Source organism: Centroberyx gerrardi, chromosome 8 (assembly GCF_048128805.1).
Source record: "Centroberyx gerrardi isolate f3 chromosome 8, fCenGer3.hap1.cur.20231027, whole genome shotgun sequence".
Taxonomy (NCBI): Eukaryota; Metazoa; Chordata; class Actinopteri; order Beryciformes; family Berycidae; genus Centroberyx; species Centroberyx gerrardi.
The window spans coordinates 20,116,199-20,137,340 of record NC_136004.1 but is presented as its reverse complement, the minus strand read 5'-3'; the positions used below and the strand labels follow the sequence as shown (position 1 = coordinate 20,137,340).

At 42.0% G+C, this 21,142-nt stretch overlaps 1 protein-coding gene across 1 annotated transcript in view; it reads right to left on the bottom strand.

Annotated features, from left to right (window-relative positions):
* dmxl1 (Dmx like 1) overlaps window positions 1-21,142 on the bottom strand; it is a 57,218-nt gene that overhangs the window by 23,721 nt on the left and 12,355 nt on the right. Inside the window, exons 9-28 of the mRNA XM_078285009.1 lie at window positions 19,386-19,590; window positions 17,402-17,582; window positions 16,245-16,421; window positions 15,556-15,809; window positions 12,747-13,464; window positions 12,044-12,165; window positions 11,378-11,467; window positions 10,606-10,708; window positions 10,333-10,452; window positions 9,677-9,901; window positions 7,396-8,651; window positions 6,855-7,113; window positions 5,501-5,634; window positions 5,083-5,269; window positions 4,555-4,665; window positions 3,824-3,993; window positions 2,970-3,067; window positions 2,637-2,802; window positions 1,162-1,290; window positions 889-1,027 (exon numbers count right to left, since the gene is read on the bottom strand). Of these exons, the coding sequence (XP_078141135.1) occupies window positions 889-1,027; window positions 1,162-1,290; window positions 2,637-2,802; window positions 2,970-3,067; window positions 3,824-3,993; window positions 4,555-4,665; window positions 5,083-5,269; window positions 5,501-5,634; window positions 6,855-7,113; window positions 7,396-8,651; window positions 9,677-9,901; window positions 10,333-10,452; window positions 10,606-10,708; window positions 11,378-11,467; window positions 12,044-12,165; window positions 12,747-13,464; window positions 15,556-15,809; window positions 16,245-16,421; window positions 17,402-17,582; window positions 19,386-19,590 (4,844 nt within the window). The remainder of the gene's footprint in view (window positions 1-888; window positions 1,028-1,161; window positions 1,291-2,636; window positions 2,803-2,969; window positions 3,068-3,823; window positions 3,994-4,554; window positions 4,666-5,082; window positions 5,270-5,500; window positions 5,635-6,854; window positions 7,114-7,395; window positions 8,652-9,676; window positions 9,902-10,332; window positions 10,453-10,605; window positions 10,709-11,377; window positions 11,468-12,043; window positions 12,166-12,746; window positions 13,465-15,555; window positions 15,810-16,244; window positions 16,422-17,401; window positions 17,583-19,385; window positions 19,591-21,142) is intronic.

Below are 21,142 nucleotides of genomic sequence, written 5' to 3'. Positions count from 1 at the left end.
GACAAGTTGTGTTATGGGATGAGACACAGAGATGGAGCCGTAGTCGGCCACACTGAATCTGTAATGAACCTCTAGACGAACTGTAGCTCCCAGCAGTGTGAACCCTCTTATCTTGACAAATTGTATACGACAGTCACTTATAGGGGGATGGAAGCCGAAGTTGGGAGCTCAAAAACTTTCTGACAGCTTACTGAGAAGGGTTGATAGACAAAAAGGTGATGCAAATGTTCTTTCTCTTTCATTCTAGGACATACAAAATGTAGAAGAAACAGACAACCCACACTGTAAATCCAGTGAGGACTGCACATTATCTATCAAATGGAAGAGGCATTTTAACCTTTATATAAGTCCCGGTGTTTTGTTCTCCCTAAACATATCACGTGCTCGGGAGCGTCCTGTAAGACCAAAACAATTTAGCATTGGGATGTTAATCTGGGACTGGTTTGTCTCTTAAGTAATAGTGAGGTTCATATTAAGTTCAGTACTACTTCCATTCTTAAGGCAAGACTTAAACATGTATAATGTCTCCAATTGAAAGAGCTTTCTGTGTCCCATAGGTTGCTTTCACGTGTGAAATTTCACATACAATAGGTACTTAAATGGAATACATCACATGCTCACTATGGAGGACCAAAAATCTGGTGAAAGCAAAGGATAGGCCTCCCAGTGTCAGCCATGCTCAAAGTAGCAGCACATTAAAATCTGCAATAAATATAGTCTACTGCCCATGTTTACTGCCAATAGTGCCTCTGACAGGCGTGTATCTGTATTGTTCCCAGCAGAACAAGATCCACATAGTTAGCAGCCTCCGAGTTTGTTGGCAGGCTGTTCCACCTAAATCACAGCAACTACAGATACAAAATCTTTAGCACTACAGTATAGTCCTACCCGTGTCAGATGTACTCCCAGTGGACCCAGAGCCGGTGCTGTTGGCAGGCTGTTCAAGCAGAGTGTCCAGAGCTCTGCTGTAGTCCTCCAGGACCCAGTGGGCCATGCTCCGCAGGAACGGGTCCTGGTGGGCAGGAATCTGAACAGGAACATACAAAGAATTAGAATGGTTCTTTGTATTAAGTCTCAAAAAGCTGGAATGTCAAACAAGACTGGGATGTTTGGTCAAATCATTCATTTTCAGTCTCTGACACACGCACAAACTCTGTGTACCTGTTTGTCTTGTCCCAGAACATGTCTCTGGAGGATCTTTTTGTAGGTGGATGCCGTCTCAAACTCAGACTCGTACAATCTGGAGATCACCAGGGCCAGCTGTAGGTCCTGCATTTTCTCTAAACACACCTGGGAGAGGAAATAAAGGAAAATAATACTTGTGTCAGTCAGTTCACCATTATTTAAAAGGGTTTCTTAACTCTATTGAGACAGGACACAACAAGACAAATATATTCTGAATATATTGCAGAAGGAGAAAGGGGATTGCATCAAACTTTGGTCTCAAATAATAATGATTTTGATGATCAAAATCATTTCTGAGATTCATTTAGCTTGGAACTTTCCTATTTATCTCTAATGAAGAAAAAGAAGGAACCAAAACATGTAAAAATAAAAGCCTGCACACACAGCAAGGAGGTAGGTGAGGGGTGCAAGTTGTTTCCACCTCTCAAGGTGTGAGGTGCATTTCAATTAGACTACCTCTCAGCCAGAGAGACTAAACAAAGTCAACTATTGCCCTTTGCTTGGATGATGCTCATTTACATAAAATGCTTAGAGAAAGTTGCCGTTACTCATGCAGATGAAATAATGTGACTTTTTCCTTCCAGGACTTTCTCAACAGGAATAACCTCGATGAGTAAAAGGTTAAACAAACAAACATGATAACCAAAAGCAGGTCTGCAGATATGCATGCAAAAAGATGGAGAGCAATTGTGGGTTTTTTTGTGGTTTGCCTGACAGACAGCAGAAATACCAATGCTACATTATAAATCACTGTAAACTGCAAAAGCCATCCTAAAAATCATGCACAATAGGAAACAAATCTAAATTTAGACACAGGGATATGCAGTAACAAGAAAAAATTATGCAAATATATATTTTTTTAAATGAAGGTAGTCGGTTTACTGTCCCCATTAAAGAGGCTTCAATAGGAGTGTGGTGCTGATTTATGGATGTGATACCATGCAATAGAAAATGCTCAAAAAAGGAGGAAAGACAGCAACACCCAAGAGTCAGCTGCCAACATCAATAATTCTTCAGCATATAGTGCTAAAAGCTCTTGACAAAGACACCACTGTTGGAATGTGTCAAGCTGTTTTAATAATAAAAAGGGCACTACACACTGAAAAAGTATTGGTGGTACGGTCTGTTATTGTGAGTTGTGGTTTCTCAGCTTTTTGGTGATTATTTACTATAGTTTCAAGAAATATATCTCTTGCCCATGAAAATTCAGTTCCAAAAGACTTGCTTATAATGCTGCGGACAGGAGAGGATGATATCATTTACTAGAAAAGGGTATAATAAAAATTGAATATGACCTGAATATGGAAAAATCATGAGCAGCGCTTGATTTAACTCATCTTGAAAGCAAAGTTTCCACTTAAGTTTAGTAGACTGTCAAGTGCCACTTGCAGTTGAAGGGACAAGTGCCTCTTGAAAATAGTTTTTTTGTCTCATGTCTATTCTCCATTTACCTCCACAGCATCCTTGAGGGAACCAGCAAGCAGGAAGAAGGCTGCGGAATGCTGAAACCGCTGCTTTCCCAGCAGAGAAAAAGCATTTTTCAACGCTGCTTTCCTCCACCGGTCCTCGCTGAAGTTGTTGCTGAAAAAGTCTGTCATCTTGGCATTCTTTTGAGACCTGGAGAGAATAAGATTGTAGATTCAAAACAACAGCACTGATGCCATTAGTCCTCTGCAATCTGACAGCACTGATCTTGGTTTGAGGTGGGGGGCAAATAATGTGAAAGACAATAAATGTGTGTGCATGTGTACTCCATATGTAAAAGCCTGTCAGAGTGTGCCTGCCTGTACAGTCCCCAGACCACTGCCTTCTTCTTCATTGCGAGGTAAAAGATAGCTGCATCCAGGGGATCGTTGTTTCTCTGAAAAGAAGCCTTGGCAACCTGACAAATAAAAAAAGAAAATAAAATTTCAGCTCACGTCTCCCCCGCCTATGCAGCTTTATCTAGAGAGCAAGTTGTAGCTTTATGGGTCATTTCAGGGAGCAGCACATACTCAATTATAGCGTTGTATTTTACAGCAACCTCAGCAAAACTCCACTTTCTCCTTCTCTGATAGCACTTCATTTCTAAAAGAAGCAATCAATATGAAGTATGGCGGGTGAACACACCAATGGCCAACCTTTAATCAAACGCATATAGATGATGCAGTTGTAGACTTTAATTAATGCAGTTTGGCATCCAATAGTACCAATTTCTTCCAACCCATTCAATAAACCAACAAAGGTTTCTAACTGATGATTTCATTACGAACTTAATAGCCAATAGCTGCATTGTATTCGAACCACCAACCAAAGAATGGGGATTGAAATACTTGAGTGCTTGATCTAACTTGATCTAACTCTAACAGACACTGAACTGCCTCGTGAATGCCTGTAAAAAAAAGATTAAAACAAGCACTGTAGAATCAATACTCAAATGTATTCAAACATAATAAACTAAAGTTTCACGGAGGTACTGAACCTACTGCTCTTTCATCATTCATTTGTTAGTGATGTGCAGTCTACCACATTTATACTGCAAATTAGACAATTCTGGGTCCTTAAAAACAACTGCCATGAGTATTTTTTGTTTTGATTACGGTTTGGCCAAGAGCACAGACACCTATATTGATGATGATGATGTCACTAGCCCCCACACCTTCTCGATACACCTTCGGAGCTTGTTGGTGCTGCGCAGCCACCAGCCCACGCCCATGGAGCGCAGCTCCGGCCAGGTGGGCTCTCCCTTCTGCAGGGCAGGCAGCATGTTTAGCAGCTCCTCCTCAGCTTCAGAGTGGAAGGCCCAGGCGTAATGACATGTTGACAGGCCTGCAGAAGAGGAGAGAGGAATACGTGGCATGCATTTCATTGTTACAATATCAACACTGTGCTGCCATTTTAACATGTATTTAACAACATTCATTTCCCTTGCTGAGACTTTGAGAGCCAAAGAATTTAGAATTTGAGACCTGTGAGTCACAAGCCGGCTTCAGTACTCTTCAAGCTACTAGTGCCCCAAAACCAAACTGGGTACTGGTGCTGTATCTGAAGGGGTGCATGGATACAGAGCAGATCCACCAACTCCTTAAGCAGCAGGCTGGAAAATGCTACATGAAGCCTAGTATGATCGCACAATGTGAGGCAACAACATATTAAGACCTTCTGGCCAAGGAACAAAGTGTTGATTTTGAGGGGGATTAGGGTTATTTAATGTGTATTTGGTAAATGTTTTTTGTTAGATTAGCCTAGAATTCCTTAAATAAAGTGTCTCTCTATTAATCTATCTGGCAGTGGCCCAGTGTGGGGGAAGGTTTACTCCTTGTCAACCTGCTTGTGTCCGCCACAGAAGTTCCCCAGTGAAAAAGTTTGAAAACCACTGTCCAACTGTACCTTGCCGTAGCAGCTGTGCTCGGTGAGCCGGGGGAAGGGAGGTAGAGAGGAAGGTATGGAGTCTGACGGCCAGCAAGAACTTCAGACCACAGTCATCCAATGTCTCTCCACCTGGTTGGTTAATGACAGAAAACATTATGTCTGCTACTTTTCAAAATACTCTTACAGAACGCTGTAAACAAATGGTGTAAAATGCTTCAAGCATGACTCCAAATCCACTTAACAAACACTAAATAAATAACAATGAGACTTTTCTCAAGATGCAAATACTTGCTTTATCGCAGCAAAAAAGCAGGCTGTAAGAACATAACTATTTACACTCTCAATAACCCTGGGTGCACAAACAGATATTACCATCTATGCTTCACCTCTCTTTGCAGTTTGTATAGAAAACTAGAAAGCAAGCAGCACTTTTGACAATTCTTAATAGCCAACTTAAAACGTATCTAGAGCTTTGCAAGGGGAAAAAATGAGCTTCATAGAGAAATTCCCAATCGCAAGAAGCACAGTGCCGTCGCCCTGCGGTACCTTTGCTCTTGCCCTGGCTGTCCCTGAGGTCTGTGCTGGTGGTTGCGATGGTGTCGGCCAGCGCCATGAGAGACATCTGCTCCATGCGGGTCAGGCCTGGCAGACTGGAGTGGAGAAGGTGGCTAGACAGAACCTGGGCGTGTTCTGGACCAAAGTATGTAGGACTGTACTGGGACAGGTCGATTACCTGGAAAGAGGAGACAATGACATAAGAGGATAACCTTTCTCTCTAATATTACTTTTATGGCATTTCTAATTTATCAGACATAGTTTACATATAATGGACCCTGACGTGCAGAATGATGCACTTTGGAGCTAAACACCAACAGAGCCACAAAAATTCCTAAGACCCGTTATTCCTGTCAACTCTCATCTTTATGCGTTCTCTTTGACTATAGTAGAAGCAACAGAAACTGACCTTGTTCCCCGATTCCTCCTGATCGCTGTCCAAAGGGTCCAGGTCTACCATGCTGGGTGTATGGAACAGCTCGTCATATGCATCCGTGTGACTGGAACCATGCCCACTATCTCTGCTCACACTGCCCACTTTGTCTGCAGGGAGACACAAGACAGAATCGAATTACGCAAGACATTTATTTCATAAGAGACCTGGAGAAAAATCCCCTCTTGCCGGGGAGACAGCAGATCAAATTAGTATGCCAAAGAGCAGGAAATCATTTTACTGTATATCTGTGTCCGCTGTCTGCACTCATACTTCCCACTTTGTGTCTACAGAGACACAATGGAGAGAACTAGGAGGCAAACGAGTGGGATATTATTCTGTCTGTTACAACAGAACATAAAATCGTTTTTGATATTTGTCAGAATGCACATTCTGACAAATGGACCTGGAGAAAGTCATCCATGCCTTCATCTCATCTTATATTGACTGCTGTAGCTCCCTGTCTTCTTTCCTCAACCGGAAAGCTTTATCTTGTCTGAAACTTGTCCAGAACTTTTAAAACTACAACTACAGAAATCATATTTGTCCCATTTTAGTCTACCAGGTAATTTTAGGATTGATTTATGAAAAATGTTATTGATCACTTTCAAAGCAATAAATGGTCTGGCTCCAGCTTATATTTCAGAGTTGTCTCCTTATGTGCAGAAGCACAGTCTCAGATCGGCAGACAAAACTCTTTGACTGAAGGTGATCGTGCCTTTGCAGTCAGGGCGCCTAAATATTGGAACAATTTACCTTAAATAATACATTCATCTAACTCTACATATTCTTTTAAGAGCCAACTGAAAACTCACTTTAATCAAATTGCATTCAATTATCTTGTTTTATGTTATGATCATTTTATGTTGCTTTGTTTTCTATTCAAAGTAGGTAGACATCTTTTGTCCATACTTTGTTCTGCTGCTTCTTGTAACTTTCCCCATGTAGCCTATGTCTTATATGTGTGTTTGTTTTTCTTTTAACTGTGAAGCACTTTGCAAGTCAAGTGCTATAGAAATAAAGCTAATTATTATTATTATTGTCATTATTATTAAGCATCACTTTAATTAATCACTTAAATTGCTTTTTTTAATTAAACTATTCCTTAATCCCTAATAATTAATCACTGAACTGGTCTATAATTATTACGGTGGCACAGATAAAGTTTTGTATTTTCCCACACAAACCTCTAAAACCACATATACCTACCAGGTTTGATCAAGGTAATGCCATCATCAGCTGCCAATCGGGCGTACAGAGGCAGAGGAGGGTAATAAAATAGTTAGTTTTTTTCCAGTCTAACCTGTAAAACCACATACTGTTTACCTACCAGGCTTTGTTGAGGTGTCCTCATCAGCTGCCAGCAGGGCGTACAGAGGCAGGGGAGGGATGGAGTTGATCTCTGTGTAGTCTGGGGAGGAGCCCTCTCCCTTGCTGAACATCTTGCTGTCCCTGGCCGTGCTGCCGCCGGCGCCGATGGTTCGAGAGCGCACACGCTTCTCTTGATTGGTGGTATTGTCTTTTAAAGCCACAATTTCACCGGCAATGCATTTCACTAAGTGGGAGAGGATGGCTTTGGCGCGATGAACCTTAAGAGAGATAAAATATTTAATACAGGGGTCCATTGATATGACTGGTTTTGTCAATATCAACCTCCTTAATTGTTAATCTCTCAGACTTTTAACATTATTCACATTTATTCCTCTTCCTCCCCTCACCACAGCTTCTAAAACACATTACATTAACTGGCTAAACTGACCAGTATTCTCAATTAGAGAAGCTCCATGAATCAATACAATGAAATTATAAAAAGAAAAAAAAATAGAACATATCAAAAGCATAAAAGACATTCAGTAATTCCATTAACTTACCTTTCCCAGATCCATGAGTTCCAGTAATTGCACCGGGTGATACTGGGGCAAGGTGGGGAAGAGTTGGTGAGCTGCTTCAAACAGCCCAGAATCTTCCATCTCTACCGGCAGGTCATAAACTGTCCTCTTCCCGCTGAGTTTCTGAGCCAGGCTCATCATCGACCTTGTGAGGGCCTTTTTGGGCGGGGCCAGTGTTGACATGGCGCCACCAGGGCTAAGCCCCTCCTCCTGGCTCTGTCGGACTGCGGAGAGAATGGAGGAGACGCTGCTGCTCATGTCTGTGTCTTGGGCGATGGCAGCGTTGGGTTTTGGTGACGCCGGGGGCTGCCACTGGGAGTAGACGTGCATCTCACAGTCCATGCCTACCACCAAGATGCCATCTCGTACCCAGGAGAGGGAGACTGGGATCGGTAAGGAGCCTTCGACAGAGGAGACCAGATCAACCGATCGAAGCAGAACCAGGCGAGACAAGCTTTGGTCTCTAGCACTATCGGATGACAGGCCCAGTTCTGGAGGCTTACCAGAGAGAAGCCCGTACATGTAGAGCTTTGTCCCGATACCAACGGTTAGAATATGGGACCCATCCTCTTGGGAGACCCAGTCCAAATGAACCAGGTTCTTACTGGTAGAACCAAGACAGTTCTCATTAGGCATAGAGAAGTCCATGTTACTGCTGGGAATATTGGCACTCCGAGTTGTGCTACCGCTAATATCGTAGTTAGCTGTGGGACCTGCGCTGTCCAAGACTATGGTCTGCTCTAGAATCCACTGAGAACCTCCTGTGGACTCGCACTGGAAGATGCCAATACGGACCGATGGTTCTCTAGCGTTTGTTGGGTTTGGGCTACGTTGTGCGGCAAGGGTTGGGGTCAGGTGGGTGTTGGTGTTATAGTGCACATAAGGGGTGGAGGCGAGGGTAGGGGGAGAGGTCAAAGAGGGGTGAGAGTTCATCTGAGGCGTAGAGTTCAGAGGTACATTCGGCATCTGCCTGTAGGCCACTGCAATCCGGCTGGTGTGACAGCAGCTGACCTCAACCGGGCGACCTGGCACGCTTACTGCGCTGCTACTGGCCAGCCCCTCCTCCACCAGGACAGGCCACTCCTCCCACTGGTACACCAGCTTGTCCATAGCGGCGGGTTCTGAGTCCGACCCCATGACACTGCACTTCCAGAAGCGCACCTTGCCGTCAGAACAGGAAGTGGCGAGGAGGTAAGGCGCACGGCCGGCCGGCAGTAAAGACGACGCGCTCAGGTGACCTGGGAGGAGAGTTCACAATTAGATACTGAGGTTTTCTCCACTTCAAAATTCACTACTTTTACAAAATTCCAGACTTTAATTTCTGTGAACTTCTTCGAATGGAAGATTTTGGTCAGTGTTCAAAAGGATATACTGTATCCTAACTGCAGATGGGCAACATCACTATAAACCAGGCTATTGGCATTCTATTGATGAATATTTTTCTTTTTCTATCACAAAATGTGAAATGACAGTGGGTGCATGGATACATAAAAGTGTGTAGACTTAAGTGCACTGGGGCTAAACAACATGTTTCCATCCTTTTCTAGACTTTTTGTGAAATGTATAGAACTGGAAACTATTAAAGTTTTAATTAAAGTTTAGTTTTTCAAGCTTTCCAAACTATCCAATAACCCTGACACACTTCTTCAAAGTTATCGCTAGTCTTTATCAGCCTCAATTTTTTATCCCAATGATAATAAGAGAAACTATTGTTTGGTTGAGAAAGAAACATCAATATGTTCCTAATAATAGACAAAAAGACACTTCAGGAAGGTTGCTTGAATCAATGTCTTGAATCAATTGCCTCTCTGAAGAGCCAAGAGTTACTCAGCATTCTTTAGAAATCAGGTTCCCATGGCAACATGAAATTTGCACCTCAGTCTATGCTGGTGTCAATAAATGCCTCAGTGGCTGCTAATGCTTATCAGATTTCTGCCTCTGTGGCCAGCCATTAGATTGGCATACTCGCATTGCGGGCCAAACCGGAAGGGCCTGTTATACTGGCATTACTCCAATAATGTGTGAGTGCAAATACAAAAGTAACTGTCTGGGGACATTTTAGCTGGGAGTTTAACAAAGGAAGTTGGTGTAATTGGGGAATGCATTCTCGCCTGCCAAGCTGTGTGTGTCTCCTGCATCTCACTGGCAGAGTTCCTAGACCCTGTGTGTGTGTGTATGTGTGTGTGTGTTGCTGTAGCATGTCATTGACAATGTCATTATGTGTGTGTTTGTACATGAGTGTCTTTCCTCATTTCCCCCCCACCTGCTGAGGGCGTAACACTGATGGCCTCCACTCCTGCTGGCAGAGCCATCTCTTGGCTGTACAGCCTGTGTGTTGTGAGGCTGAGGCGACAGGCACTCTGCAGATTTGAGGTACAGGGTCTACTCTTCTGAGGTAGCGGGGAACCGAACATCTCAAAGTTAAACTGGGAGCAATTAATGGGAGAAGCCGTGGCAGCATCCTTCTCCGGCAGAGCTGTGGGCTCTTCTGCAAGCAAACAAACAGGAACAGAGAAAATAAATAAATAAATAACTGAATTCCACACATTTTTAGACACTGCAGAGTTATTGCTCACTATTTTACATTACAATTTTGTCCATAGGCTACTAATGATGCACACAGACTCTCTCCGGGACAAGAATGGTAAAACTAAAAAGTGAGGGCTTTAGGCAAAATAAATTGTCAAAGTGCCATTCCTTTATTTGCTGGTGCTGGTTGGGGAATGAACAAGACGATGGATAGAAGTGCTCGTCCTCAAACAATACGCTGTGGTGGTGAATCTCTAAAACTTTCCAACTTTTTAAAAGGATTTGTGTGTTTTTCGATACTTTTAATGACCTAGAAATTCTCAAAATAATTTTCCCTAGCTTCCACAACTGCGTAGCAACTTTAAGTCTTTTGTTAAAAACAGTACCCACCCATGGTGACGGGTCGGGCCGCAAGATGGAGGTGCCACATGTGGAGGAGGGAGCGACCTGTCGGTGTCAATTCCACCACCACAAGGAAAAACCGTGCTGAAAAAGCTGGCTGGCTGGAGGCTGCAGGGGAAACACACATACACACACACACACACAAATACAAACACATTAATGCACTGTGCCAATGTAAACAAAGCAGTGATTCAATATTTATAAGACATCTCCTTGTTAAAGAAATGAGTTGGTATTAGAAAAACTAAATTATGTGTATACCAGCATGAATCGTATCTGAGGTTTCCTGTGTGCTCTCTGTCCTCTCACTGCCAAGGATCAGTTCTTCCTCAAAAACATGCAGGAGCTGGGTCTCTTTCCCCTGCTGCACAGGACAAGAACGACCATTAGATCACATCAGATACAGACACAGAACTACAGCTGGGTCTCCTTCCCCCACTGTGGAGAATATACACAGATACACTGACACAGACACATGATGTGTTGATGTTAGACACACTAACACACACACACACACACACACACACACACACACTGCCTGAGGGGATTTCAAGAGGTTTACTCTGGACCTGACATTTTTCATGGTTGACCTTTCACAGGAACGCAGGAAGCCTACTGCAGAACATTTCATGCTGCAAAGAGTCTAGAATTCAACTGTGGCCTTTTAATTTATTTTACTTTATATATCTTTTATTTTAGCAGGAAACTCTCATTGAGCTTCTTTTTCAGCCAAGATCCTTAGAGTGTCTCTATATTGTTAGACATGCGAGCTAGGCAGACCACGTGAATGGCTTGAAACCATGTCTCAGAGAGAGAGAGAGAGAGAGAGAGAGAGAGAGAGAGAGAGAGAGAGAGAGAGAGAGAGAGAGAGAGAGAGAGAGAGAGAGAGAGAGAGAGAGAGAGAGAGAGAGAGAGAGAGAGAGAGAGAGAGAGAGAGAGAGAGCGACAGTGAGAGAGAGAGTTGTTTAGATAGAGAAGCATTACGTTCTCACCATGCTTATATGTGTTACTCTTTGCATTCATGTATACTTACAAAGTCAGTGATGGAATCCAGTTCAATGATGCACCCTGGTTTTGCTGTGGACTGCTGACTAATGATGTTAAACACCTCACCCACATATTTCTGAATTGAAACAAACAAACAAATAAAACATCAGCAATTTTTCTTTATCTGAGCATTTTTAAACCACATGGTTCATTACAAAATTGGGCCATTACAAAAAAACAATATGACTGTATTATCAGGCCTGTCATTGATGATATTTACATGGATATCTGATAATTGCACTTATTTTATGACTATAATGTGCTGTTTATATGCACAAAAGAATGTTCTGAAAAATGGAAAAAAATAAATCTCCTGTTAATGTGTGTATTTATGCATACACACTGTATGTAACTACATGTCAACTGTCCCCTCCCCTACTGTATGGGACTACAAGCATCACTGACTGCTGTCTTATTGCTCCCATGTTATCTCATTGTGCTGCTATGTATTTTCTAAGTCATCCAAAGCTGACATTAATATCAAGACTGCATATAAATAACATTGTTCCTGCCTCACCGCTGCTGTAAAGGTCCAAGAGGAAACACTGAGACGATGATATTGGCGTGCATGTAAAATTAGTCACTTTATGACATTTTATTGCAGACTACACCCTGTAGAGTTTGAGTGTGATAATGCTGGTTGTTGACTTACTGATATCTCAGGATTGGAGAGCTCACTTAGGAGTTTCTTAGCTTCAATAACAGCCTGGTACAGCCGGAGTGAGTGGCCGTCACTGGCTACGAAGCAGGCGCTGGGAGAGTTACAGTACGCACCTAAAGAAAGACAACAACTAAGTCTGAAGGCCATCTGCCATTAGGTTTGGTATGATACCTTTGCTCTTCTGAGAGCTAATAAAAAAAGGGACAAATTCAAATACATACCGAGGTACAGTGTGTTTGACAAGCAAGAGAATAATAAAGACTCCGGTAGAAGAGTCACAAAGTTTTTCATTGCTGCAGTAAAAAAAAAGTTATATGGTAGAGTTGCCCTGGATTCTTTATTACTGGGATATTACTTGGAGGATTTGGAACCTAGATGGATTTTGTGAAGCTGAACACATTGTTTATTTATTTACAAGTTAAGGTAAAACAGGGACTCAAAAATAGTTCTAAAAATTATATTTATGGGAATATGATGTACCCTTGCTAGTCTCATTAGGGCATATTTATTTACAAAAACACATACTTCCTTTCCTCCTTCTCGCTAAACCAAAATGATTACTTTTCATGACAAAATCATGTTTTATTCAAGAGGAATTATGAAATTCAAGCAGTTTTCAGTAAAAGGTAAAATCATCAATGCAAAAGAGAATCAAATCCTCAGCAACTGCCAAACAATATGAATATTTCCTTACCCAGACAGTTACTGGGGATGAGTGTGGGAAGCCAGGCTACATTAGCGAACGCTGAGGCATGGAGAGAATTGATCCTTGCTAGCTCGGAGACCCCTCCAGAGAAGGACAGCGGCCCCACGGGGTCCACTCTCCACAAGATCAGCTCGCTGTAGATGGCATTGGGATCCTGGGAAACCACACCCAGGGACACCCGGCTGGGCCGTGCCCCCCGAGGGAGAAATGTTGGCTGAGCGAGACCGGAGGAGCAGGCCCCCGGAGGAGCCAGGATGTTGTCCACCTCTGGCGTCCGCAAGGCGTTGTGGTGCGAGGTGGTGAGGAGGAGAGGCAGTAGTGAGTGACAGGCTAGGTCGTTGAGGTGGAAGCGGTGGCCGCAGTACCGTGATTTGTGAGAGACGCTGAGCACCGTGGAGAAAGCGGAGTCTTCGGCGAAACTGACCGCCCATTGGTTTAGGGAGCCATCGGCGTGCGTGGAGATCATGAGGACGTTGGGGGTGAAAATGCTGAGGCGAAGACTGCTGCTGGGCGGAGCTTTTCCCTGACCACCATAGCTGATGAGAGCAGAGGTGGACTGAGGCAATGTTCCCCCAGAAGGCCGCTGTCTGCCGTGTTGGATGGCAAGATCTACGTTCTTGTTGCAGGCGTACATGACCACACTACGGCTTAGGGAGTTTGCATCACCTGTAGGGAACGCCACAGGGATACGGGACACAAACGACACCTGAGAGAGAAAGAGGAAAACAAAGCTAGGAATCAACAGCAACTAAAAACTACAAGTACATAGCTAACAGCTTGGGGTCAGTAATGAGGAGGCTCACTTTGTTCTGACTGGAGCACACTTTTCTTGAATCAAGTAATCATAGGTCAGTTTGCTGATATTGCTCTGTACCATCACTTCCCCACGAACCCTGCATTCAGACTGCAACACAATCAACAAGTCACCAGAGGTCCGTTCCTTTCCTATAGAGCTGAGCGACCAGGGAAACTCGGCTGATGTGCGGACGGTCAACAAGCTTGTTGGCCGAGAAAAGTTGGCCACAGCTGAACGTTTTGAGGTCATTGGCTGTCAGCATTGGCTATCTCTCTCCCTTGTTCCCCTACCGCTGTGATTTCGTTCTATGAACCATAGTTCCACCTGGCAAGTGCAAAATGAATGATGAAGCTGATTACAGCCATTCAAAGCTTTCCAGTTCTCTACAAATTATTTGACAGACTACAGGAATGAAATTCTCAAAAATTATGCTTAGAGGATGGTTGCATCCATCATTTGAGTTGATGGTAAACTCTGAATTAATTTTATAGATTATTTTATTAATGCAAATTAAACATTGTTAACTCATTAGAAATATGATACAATGTTGTGACAAGCAATACAAAAGTAGCAAAAAACACATGATTTGCCTGTTTTAACTTTATAGCTGCATGAGACCACTACACAGATCAAATGACCCATCAACCAAGTCACTTGCAGTGTGTACGCCCTGTGAGTGATGAGGACACCAACTGCTGCTGTTTGAATTAGATTATTTACCAGCTAATCAATTCATTCTGCTCCAGCTTGTGAAACAATCAAGTCGCTAGTTGCTACACAACACTGTAATGGAAGTCTAGTTTGCTAGGCTGACTATAAGTACTATTCATATTAAACAGTAATGGCGCTAATGCCTTCTGAGGATCTTGAACTCAATTCATTGATTAGCCATCAGCTCATGAAAAGTGACAAAAATGCCTCATTCTAGAGCTGAGCATCAATTGATTTCCTGAAATTACTACTACTGAAGGGACTCTGACAGTGATGGAGAGTGAAGAAGTACTCCCCTCCTCACAGATGTAAAAAACAATATGCAGCCACTCAGTTTCAAGCCCGTTTTATCTAATGAAAGCAGCCAGGCCTAATCAACCTGGATGCCACTGAAACTTGTGATTCTATCAGCTGCCTTGCCTGACTGACTGCCTTGTCATGAGCTTCTCATCATTTCACCGCTGATAAAAATGCATCAAGGGAATTTTCAATTTCATATGAAGTCACACTTAATTAGAATATAATTATCTGAACGGCTGGATGAGAAACCATTAGAATAGGAGCCAGACAATCACGGCTGTCAAAATGATTCACAGCCTTATTGAGATGACTGCTAATGCTTTCTCCAAGGAGCACTCTGCTGTGTGATATAATTGCAAAATATATTAAGGGCTATAAAAATATAGAAAGTGGCAGTTATTAAAGTAATATATCTATATCAACCTATACGATCACAGATGACACAAATATGATCCATTTCTGTTAAATGAGAATCTAAACCGTTACTGACCAGAGAAAAGAAATGCCAGTCTGGTTAGTTTACTGTGTACCTACTAAATCTAAAAGTATATCTAAAGTATATCTAAAGTATTACGTTGCGATGATGACAAATGAAACAACACCTTTCAAAAGGAGGGAAAAATGTTGCATCTCTTTGCTGTAACTTCACAACTATTATGAGTTTCAGCATTGATAATATGTAACAAAACAAAATGGCTGAGGCTATTATTCGTTTACAGTAGAACAAAGACAACATAGTGTGATTGAACCCGGGGCCCCACAACAAAAAGGAAAGAGAGGGAAACACAATGTCAGCTTTCCTACATTGACTGTGTATCTGAGCTTATCTGATCAGGTTGTGAGGGAACTAAGGACCATACAAATTGTAGGAAGAGTTGGATTAGTATGTACACATATAGAATGTGAGGGATTAGGTTTGATAATAGAAAACAAATGAAATTTGCATACTCCATCATTTTCCATAAATTTAAACAACAACAATGAACTGACCTGAGCTTGTCTGAACATGCCCGGCTGGTATTCATCCAACCAGTCGACATGCCAGACCAACAGAGATCCATCCATTGGGTGGATGCTGAACAACATGTCTGCCCCTCTGTTCCACTCCTCCAGCAGCACCTCCACCTGGTGCTCCACTGCGGCCAAGGGAAGCTCCATGGACCCACCGTCAGGTCCTTGGGGGTCACTGGAAATTGGCCTGGTAGTATGATCTTCTTCATCGAAGTTATCCTCGTCTTCAGGCTCTGGAGGAGAACATGAATCATGACGAATTGCATCAGAGTCATATCAGATTGTGCTCCAGTGTAAATGTTGAGAATTAACATGGAAACTATTCAATACAAAGGAGAGGCAGCACTCCTAAAGCGGGGAAGACGCTCTCATTTGGCCTGAATGAAAATGAAAATTCACTATCTGGCCTTATTACTCAGTCTGCCCATAAGAAAACATAATATTAACTGCAATTACAGCACAGTTGTCAATATATCATGATATAAGCCAAATAAAATATATGATATAATCCAAATGTATGTCAACACCTACTCTAACTGATCCTAAAGTGGACTCAGGGTGTACCTGGGTCTCAGGACCAAAATTACCCCCACCACCCACATACAAAAAAAAAAAATCAAAAGTCATCTTCCCTTTAGTTCTAGCCTGATCCAACTGCTTTTCTATACCTTCCTGGGAACAGTCATTCTGTTGCTCCAGGCTGCCCCGGAGCTGCTGCAGGAAGACTTCCATGGCCAGAGTGAGATGGAGCTCTTTGTTGTTGAGCCAGTGAACGGTGAAAGGACCTCCAGGTTCCTCATCATCCGCTGTGCATAGAGAGGAGATGGAGGGAAGCAGCGGGATGTCTGGGATAAAGAAATAAGCAGCATGTAATCAAGATAAGATGGAAAAAAAAAAATCTGAAAAAGCAGGCAAATTTCCATTTGAAAAGAATGGGGGTACAGGGCACCAAAAGCCATCTTCCAGAGCAAATTCCCATCTGTGAACATGACTTGAAATGTGCTACAAGTTAATAAATGCTGAGGGGACAGAGGGGACCAAAGGAATAAATAAGATAAAATAACAATGTAAAATAACAAGAGTTATCTTTTTTAAACATTAAGCATGATTTCACTTTCTTGGAATAATGTCTTGTGTGAGAACAGGCTCACTTATCATGTCTGACACTATTCAAAATAAAGTCACTACAGAACTACAGGACTCTCATTATTCATTTTGCAGGTGTGAAGGTTTGACTTTCCCATCTCACTCATGTCACAGCCTCAAGGCTTTAACATTCTACAAGATTTTGCCCAGATTCAGTTCAAACTAATCTGCGCCACAATAAAACCCATACAGGAACAGAGTAAAAGCCTCACTGGGATGGTAACGTTTGTGCTAAATAACCTCAGGAAATCTACAAGGAACTTTACAGCTTTTTTTACTCTAAGAAAGGCTGAGAGGTGTTTGCCTCTGACCTACAGTGGGTTTCATTCAGGCAGTACTAACTCTATCTAAGCAGTCCCTATGGTTTAGGAACTATCAGTATATTGTTATCGGTGTAAAACAGAGTTCCTACATTTTCCATTTCAAAAGTCCATACTTTCTTCTAGCCTCAATTAATTGATTGGATTTAGAGGATTTGGTTGGTGTTAATGAGTGTGCAATAAGACAAGTAGTCACAGACAGAACCACAGTTTCCCATACTACTTCATTCATTTTCAATACATTTCATAGGACACCTGTTAATACAATAGGCTGGATATACTGGTACTGGAAATATTAATCTAATAAATTATATTTGTAAAAAGATGGGTGCATAAAGATGGGTGTGTCTCAGTCTAACCTGTGGCAGGATTGATGCTGGCAGCGATGTGGAAGTGGCAGAGAGCATTGGCATGGGGCATGCTGCTGCTGCTGGTCTTGTGGTTGTTGTGTCGGCTCTGATGGTGAGGCAGGCAGCCGGTCAGAGACGGCTGGGCCACACCCCGAAGAGACGAGGAATGCCATGATTCCTGCAGATTCAACTGCAAGGGAAAACATCAAATATACAAGCTGATTAACAAACACTTGCCAAAAGTAGGGTGACCTCTTTGGCTAAAAATCCTTATTTTAAGAATATACGTAGATAGGCTTGGGTTTATCAAAGTGCTTTTTCCAAAGCTCAACATATAGGCAAATCAAGTAGATCTTCTTAAATAACTTCATGGGCAACGTGTTTTGGGGGCGGGGCGTGGGCCAGGCATACAACATAAGTAAAGTTCTCTGTGTTAAGTATGAGAGTCAAGAACCAGGATTTATTTTGGTACTATTTAAAAGGAAATCCTCCTTTAGCAGCTTGGGGTTTATGGATAAAATTACTTGTTTGAATTTCACTGATTCTCCAACTCCTCTGGTGAAGGGTGATTACTATAAACAGAGAGCTGTAAGATTTTAGGTTCTCATTATAAAGTTTTGCCTGCTCAACATACCTGCACAGAACTTGTGAGATCAAACACAGATATGAAAATACATGTACACACCATTTGAGTATGAATGTGCATGCACAAAGCACATACACACACTTTTGACTGGTTTCATATCAAAGTAGAAAACTCTACAAAAATTAAAAATTTAGTCTCAATTAAACTGTGGCACAAAAAATGAGATTGCGAAGGAAATCCCACATCACTGTCTTTCCCAGAGGTTTTCAAACAGCACCCTGATCAAGCAACTTGGGGCTTAATTAAGTACAATGAATCTGCAAGAAATCTTGTTTATCCCACCCTAAGGCGTCACAGAAAAATGTAGTTTAAAATTGGGCTTTCTCTCAGTATCGTCCATCCAGCAGGTCTTGGAGACAGATACAGTTAAGACAGAGTTAACGGTGCCTGGTTCGTCCTGCACAGTCTGTGATTTTTAATGAATAATTCCACACATGTACTCTTACAGACTTTCCTCAGGGCACAGCGGAGGAATTTGCATACCTATTTTTCCTGTAATCTAATGTGCCCCGAGCTCTGTAATTGCCAGTGAGACCCATAACCATGTAAATGGCCATATTCAAATGGTTGCAAGTATTGTGTTGGAGGCATAGTTAGGCCTACGCTTGTCAGCAACAACCTAGGTCAACCAAAGCTGAACACACAACCATTACAATTCTGAGCTAACAACAGCAAAATGCCACAGAAAAAACAACTGTCAAAATAATATTTTGAGGTGTAGCACAGATTACAGAAACGAGGCCAATATTCCTCACTGATGTTCCTCTTAAGCCCTACAAAGCTCGAAAAACCATCTTCATGTCTGATAGCCAATTAATTTTCCCTTTTAACTCCACTAAGCCTCCTCTGCCTTTTCTATCTCCCTTCTCCCTCTCCCATGCCCTCTTTCTCTTATCTCTGCAGTACCCTAATGTGCTACATTAGCAGTGGTGAATATACAGTAGTCTGGTTTCAACTCCAGGGCCAAACAGGACAAACCAGAGCTTAAAGCATTTGTGCCATTTATTTTCCCTGGACAAGCCCTTGTTGGCAAGGTTGCAGAAAAGTGGCCAGACATGGTTTAGCTTTTGTCAACCTTGAGGGTTTTTCTATGCTGTGCTTTAAAATTACAGAAAGTCTTCAGTCTCAATCTGTGCCAAAGTACAGTACCAAAACTAGTCCTAGATTTGAGAAGGGTTACAACTTAGCTACAGTATGTACAGTATGTTGCTTTGTTAAATCTTATGCTCTGATTCAGGATCTAATTGAAGAGGAACATACTGCCTGCATTCTTCTTTGAAAAATACATCAAATTAGCATTATAATTAAAAACCCTTTTAGCCTCCACCATGCCAGAGCCTGGCTTACCTCTAGTGGTGTTCGTCCTTGTGACTTCCCATTGGAGGCATTTTTCCTGCTGGTACCAGTACCTCTGAGCGGGTCAGTGTGTTGACCACTGCCATGGTTGTTATGGTGACCAGACAGGAGGCTGTCGCCTGGCAACAGCGTCTCTGCCCAGAGACGACACACGCTGTCCTTACAGCAGGTTAGCAGTACGTTACACACTGAACCTCTGTTGGGAGAGAAAAAGGAAAAAAGTCAAAAGGTTAAGGCTGAAGTCCAGTGGAAGGTGATGATCTTATCAGTAATGATGGTTATCACCCAGTACTAATAGTGCTGTTCAGCAGCATGTTGAACAACAAACGCCTGGTGGTAGATAAGGTAAAGGTCAAAAAGTGAAGGTTAACGTTATCAGTGATGACTCCGATAGTAATTCTGTGATAAAGACGGCACTGATGGCAATCCTGTGCTTACAGCAGGCCAACACTACAGTACATTACACAACAAATTGCTTAAGAGGGTAGTAAAATAAATTGGTAGATATAAACACAGAAGCTTGAGAGGTGGAATAAAGAGACCTGTAAAATATATTTCACTGACAGGCCTTCCACATAGTGTAAAACAGGGATCACTTGAGGACTGACAGCAAAGCCCAATTTATAGCGGTAAATGAGCTTATTTCAGCATAAAAATTTTGCCTAAACATTACTTTCCCTTACTGTCTAGGTTATATGGCTGAGGTGATAGGTAGAGTTACAGTAATCTCTTCCCAACTAAACCTCTTGTATGCTAAAACGGTGGTGAACGGTGTCATATTATCATTTGAGTCAGAGGACAATTACAGGTCAGATAAGAACATTAGCAATGCTGAAACAAAGCTAAACAGAACTGGAAGCTCTACTGGGAGTTTGTACCGCTGTGCAGGGTCTAACCTATTTTGCATTTGCTGCTTATAAAACCCCTTAATTTCCATCCCACCCACGGAATATACTTGGTGGCTGTATAAACAGAAACAGTGAAACTACCTTTGGCAACAGCAGTAGGACAAAACTTCCAGCCAGTAAAAGAGGCCTGTAAAAATTAGGATTTATGTCTACTGAGGCATGCATTTTTTATTCCAGGATAATAATGCATGCCACAGTGTAAAAAGGCTTATAAAACTATTTTATAGCTTTTCATAAAGCCTCCGATTCCTCAGAAACATGTTCTTTAGGCCGCAAGAAGGTATTTCCATTACTTTATTAAGCGGCTATAGTTGCTGTTGTTGGTATGATTGATGACTCTTTCATATCGAGGGCTTGGAGCCAAAGGGGCGTAAGTGCGTTATAGTAGATTTTACAGGAGAGCCAAAACAAATTTTGATCAAACTTTGATCAGCTGCCGTTATACTAAGCACAATATTTTAACTTTTTGTGTTATCAGATTGAGCATTACTATAAAAACAATACTGCTACAGTTTAAGTTGAATTATATTTGTTAACTTTTTTAAAAATAGTGAAATATGCCTTTTTGGCACAAACAATGTCCCAATACAGCCATGCAGAATATGGGCATATGTAAGTAAACAATTGTAAAACACATTCATTTTAATACAAATCTAGCAATTACACTTCAATCAACACTGAAATATAAAACAAGATCAGAATGAATATCTTTATCTTGAAGTAATGCTCAGCAACTTTCACCAAGGCCTTTAAAATTGTAGGCTACATGGAACATCTCAAATTGATTGATACATTTTTTCTGTTAAAAACTTTTAATAAACCTTTTTAATAAACCTCTAT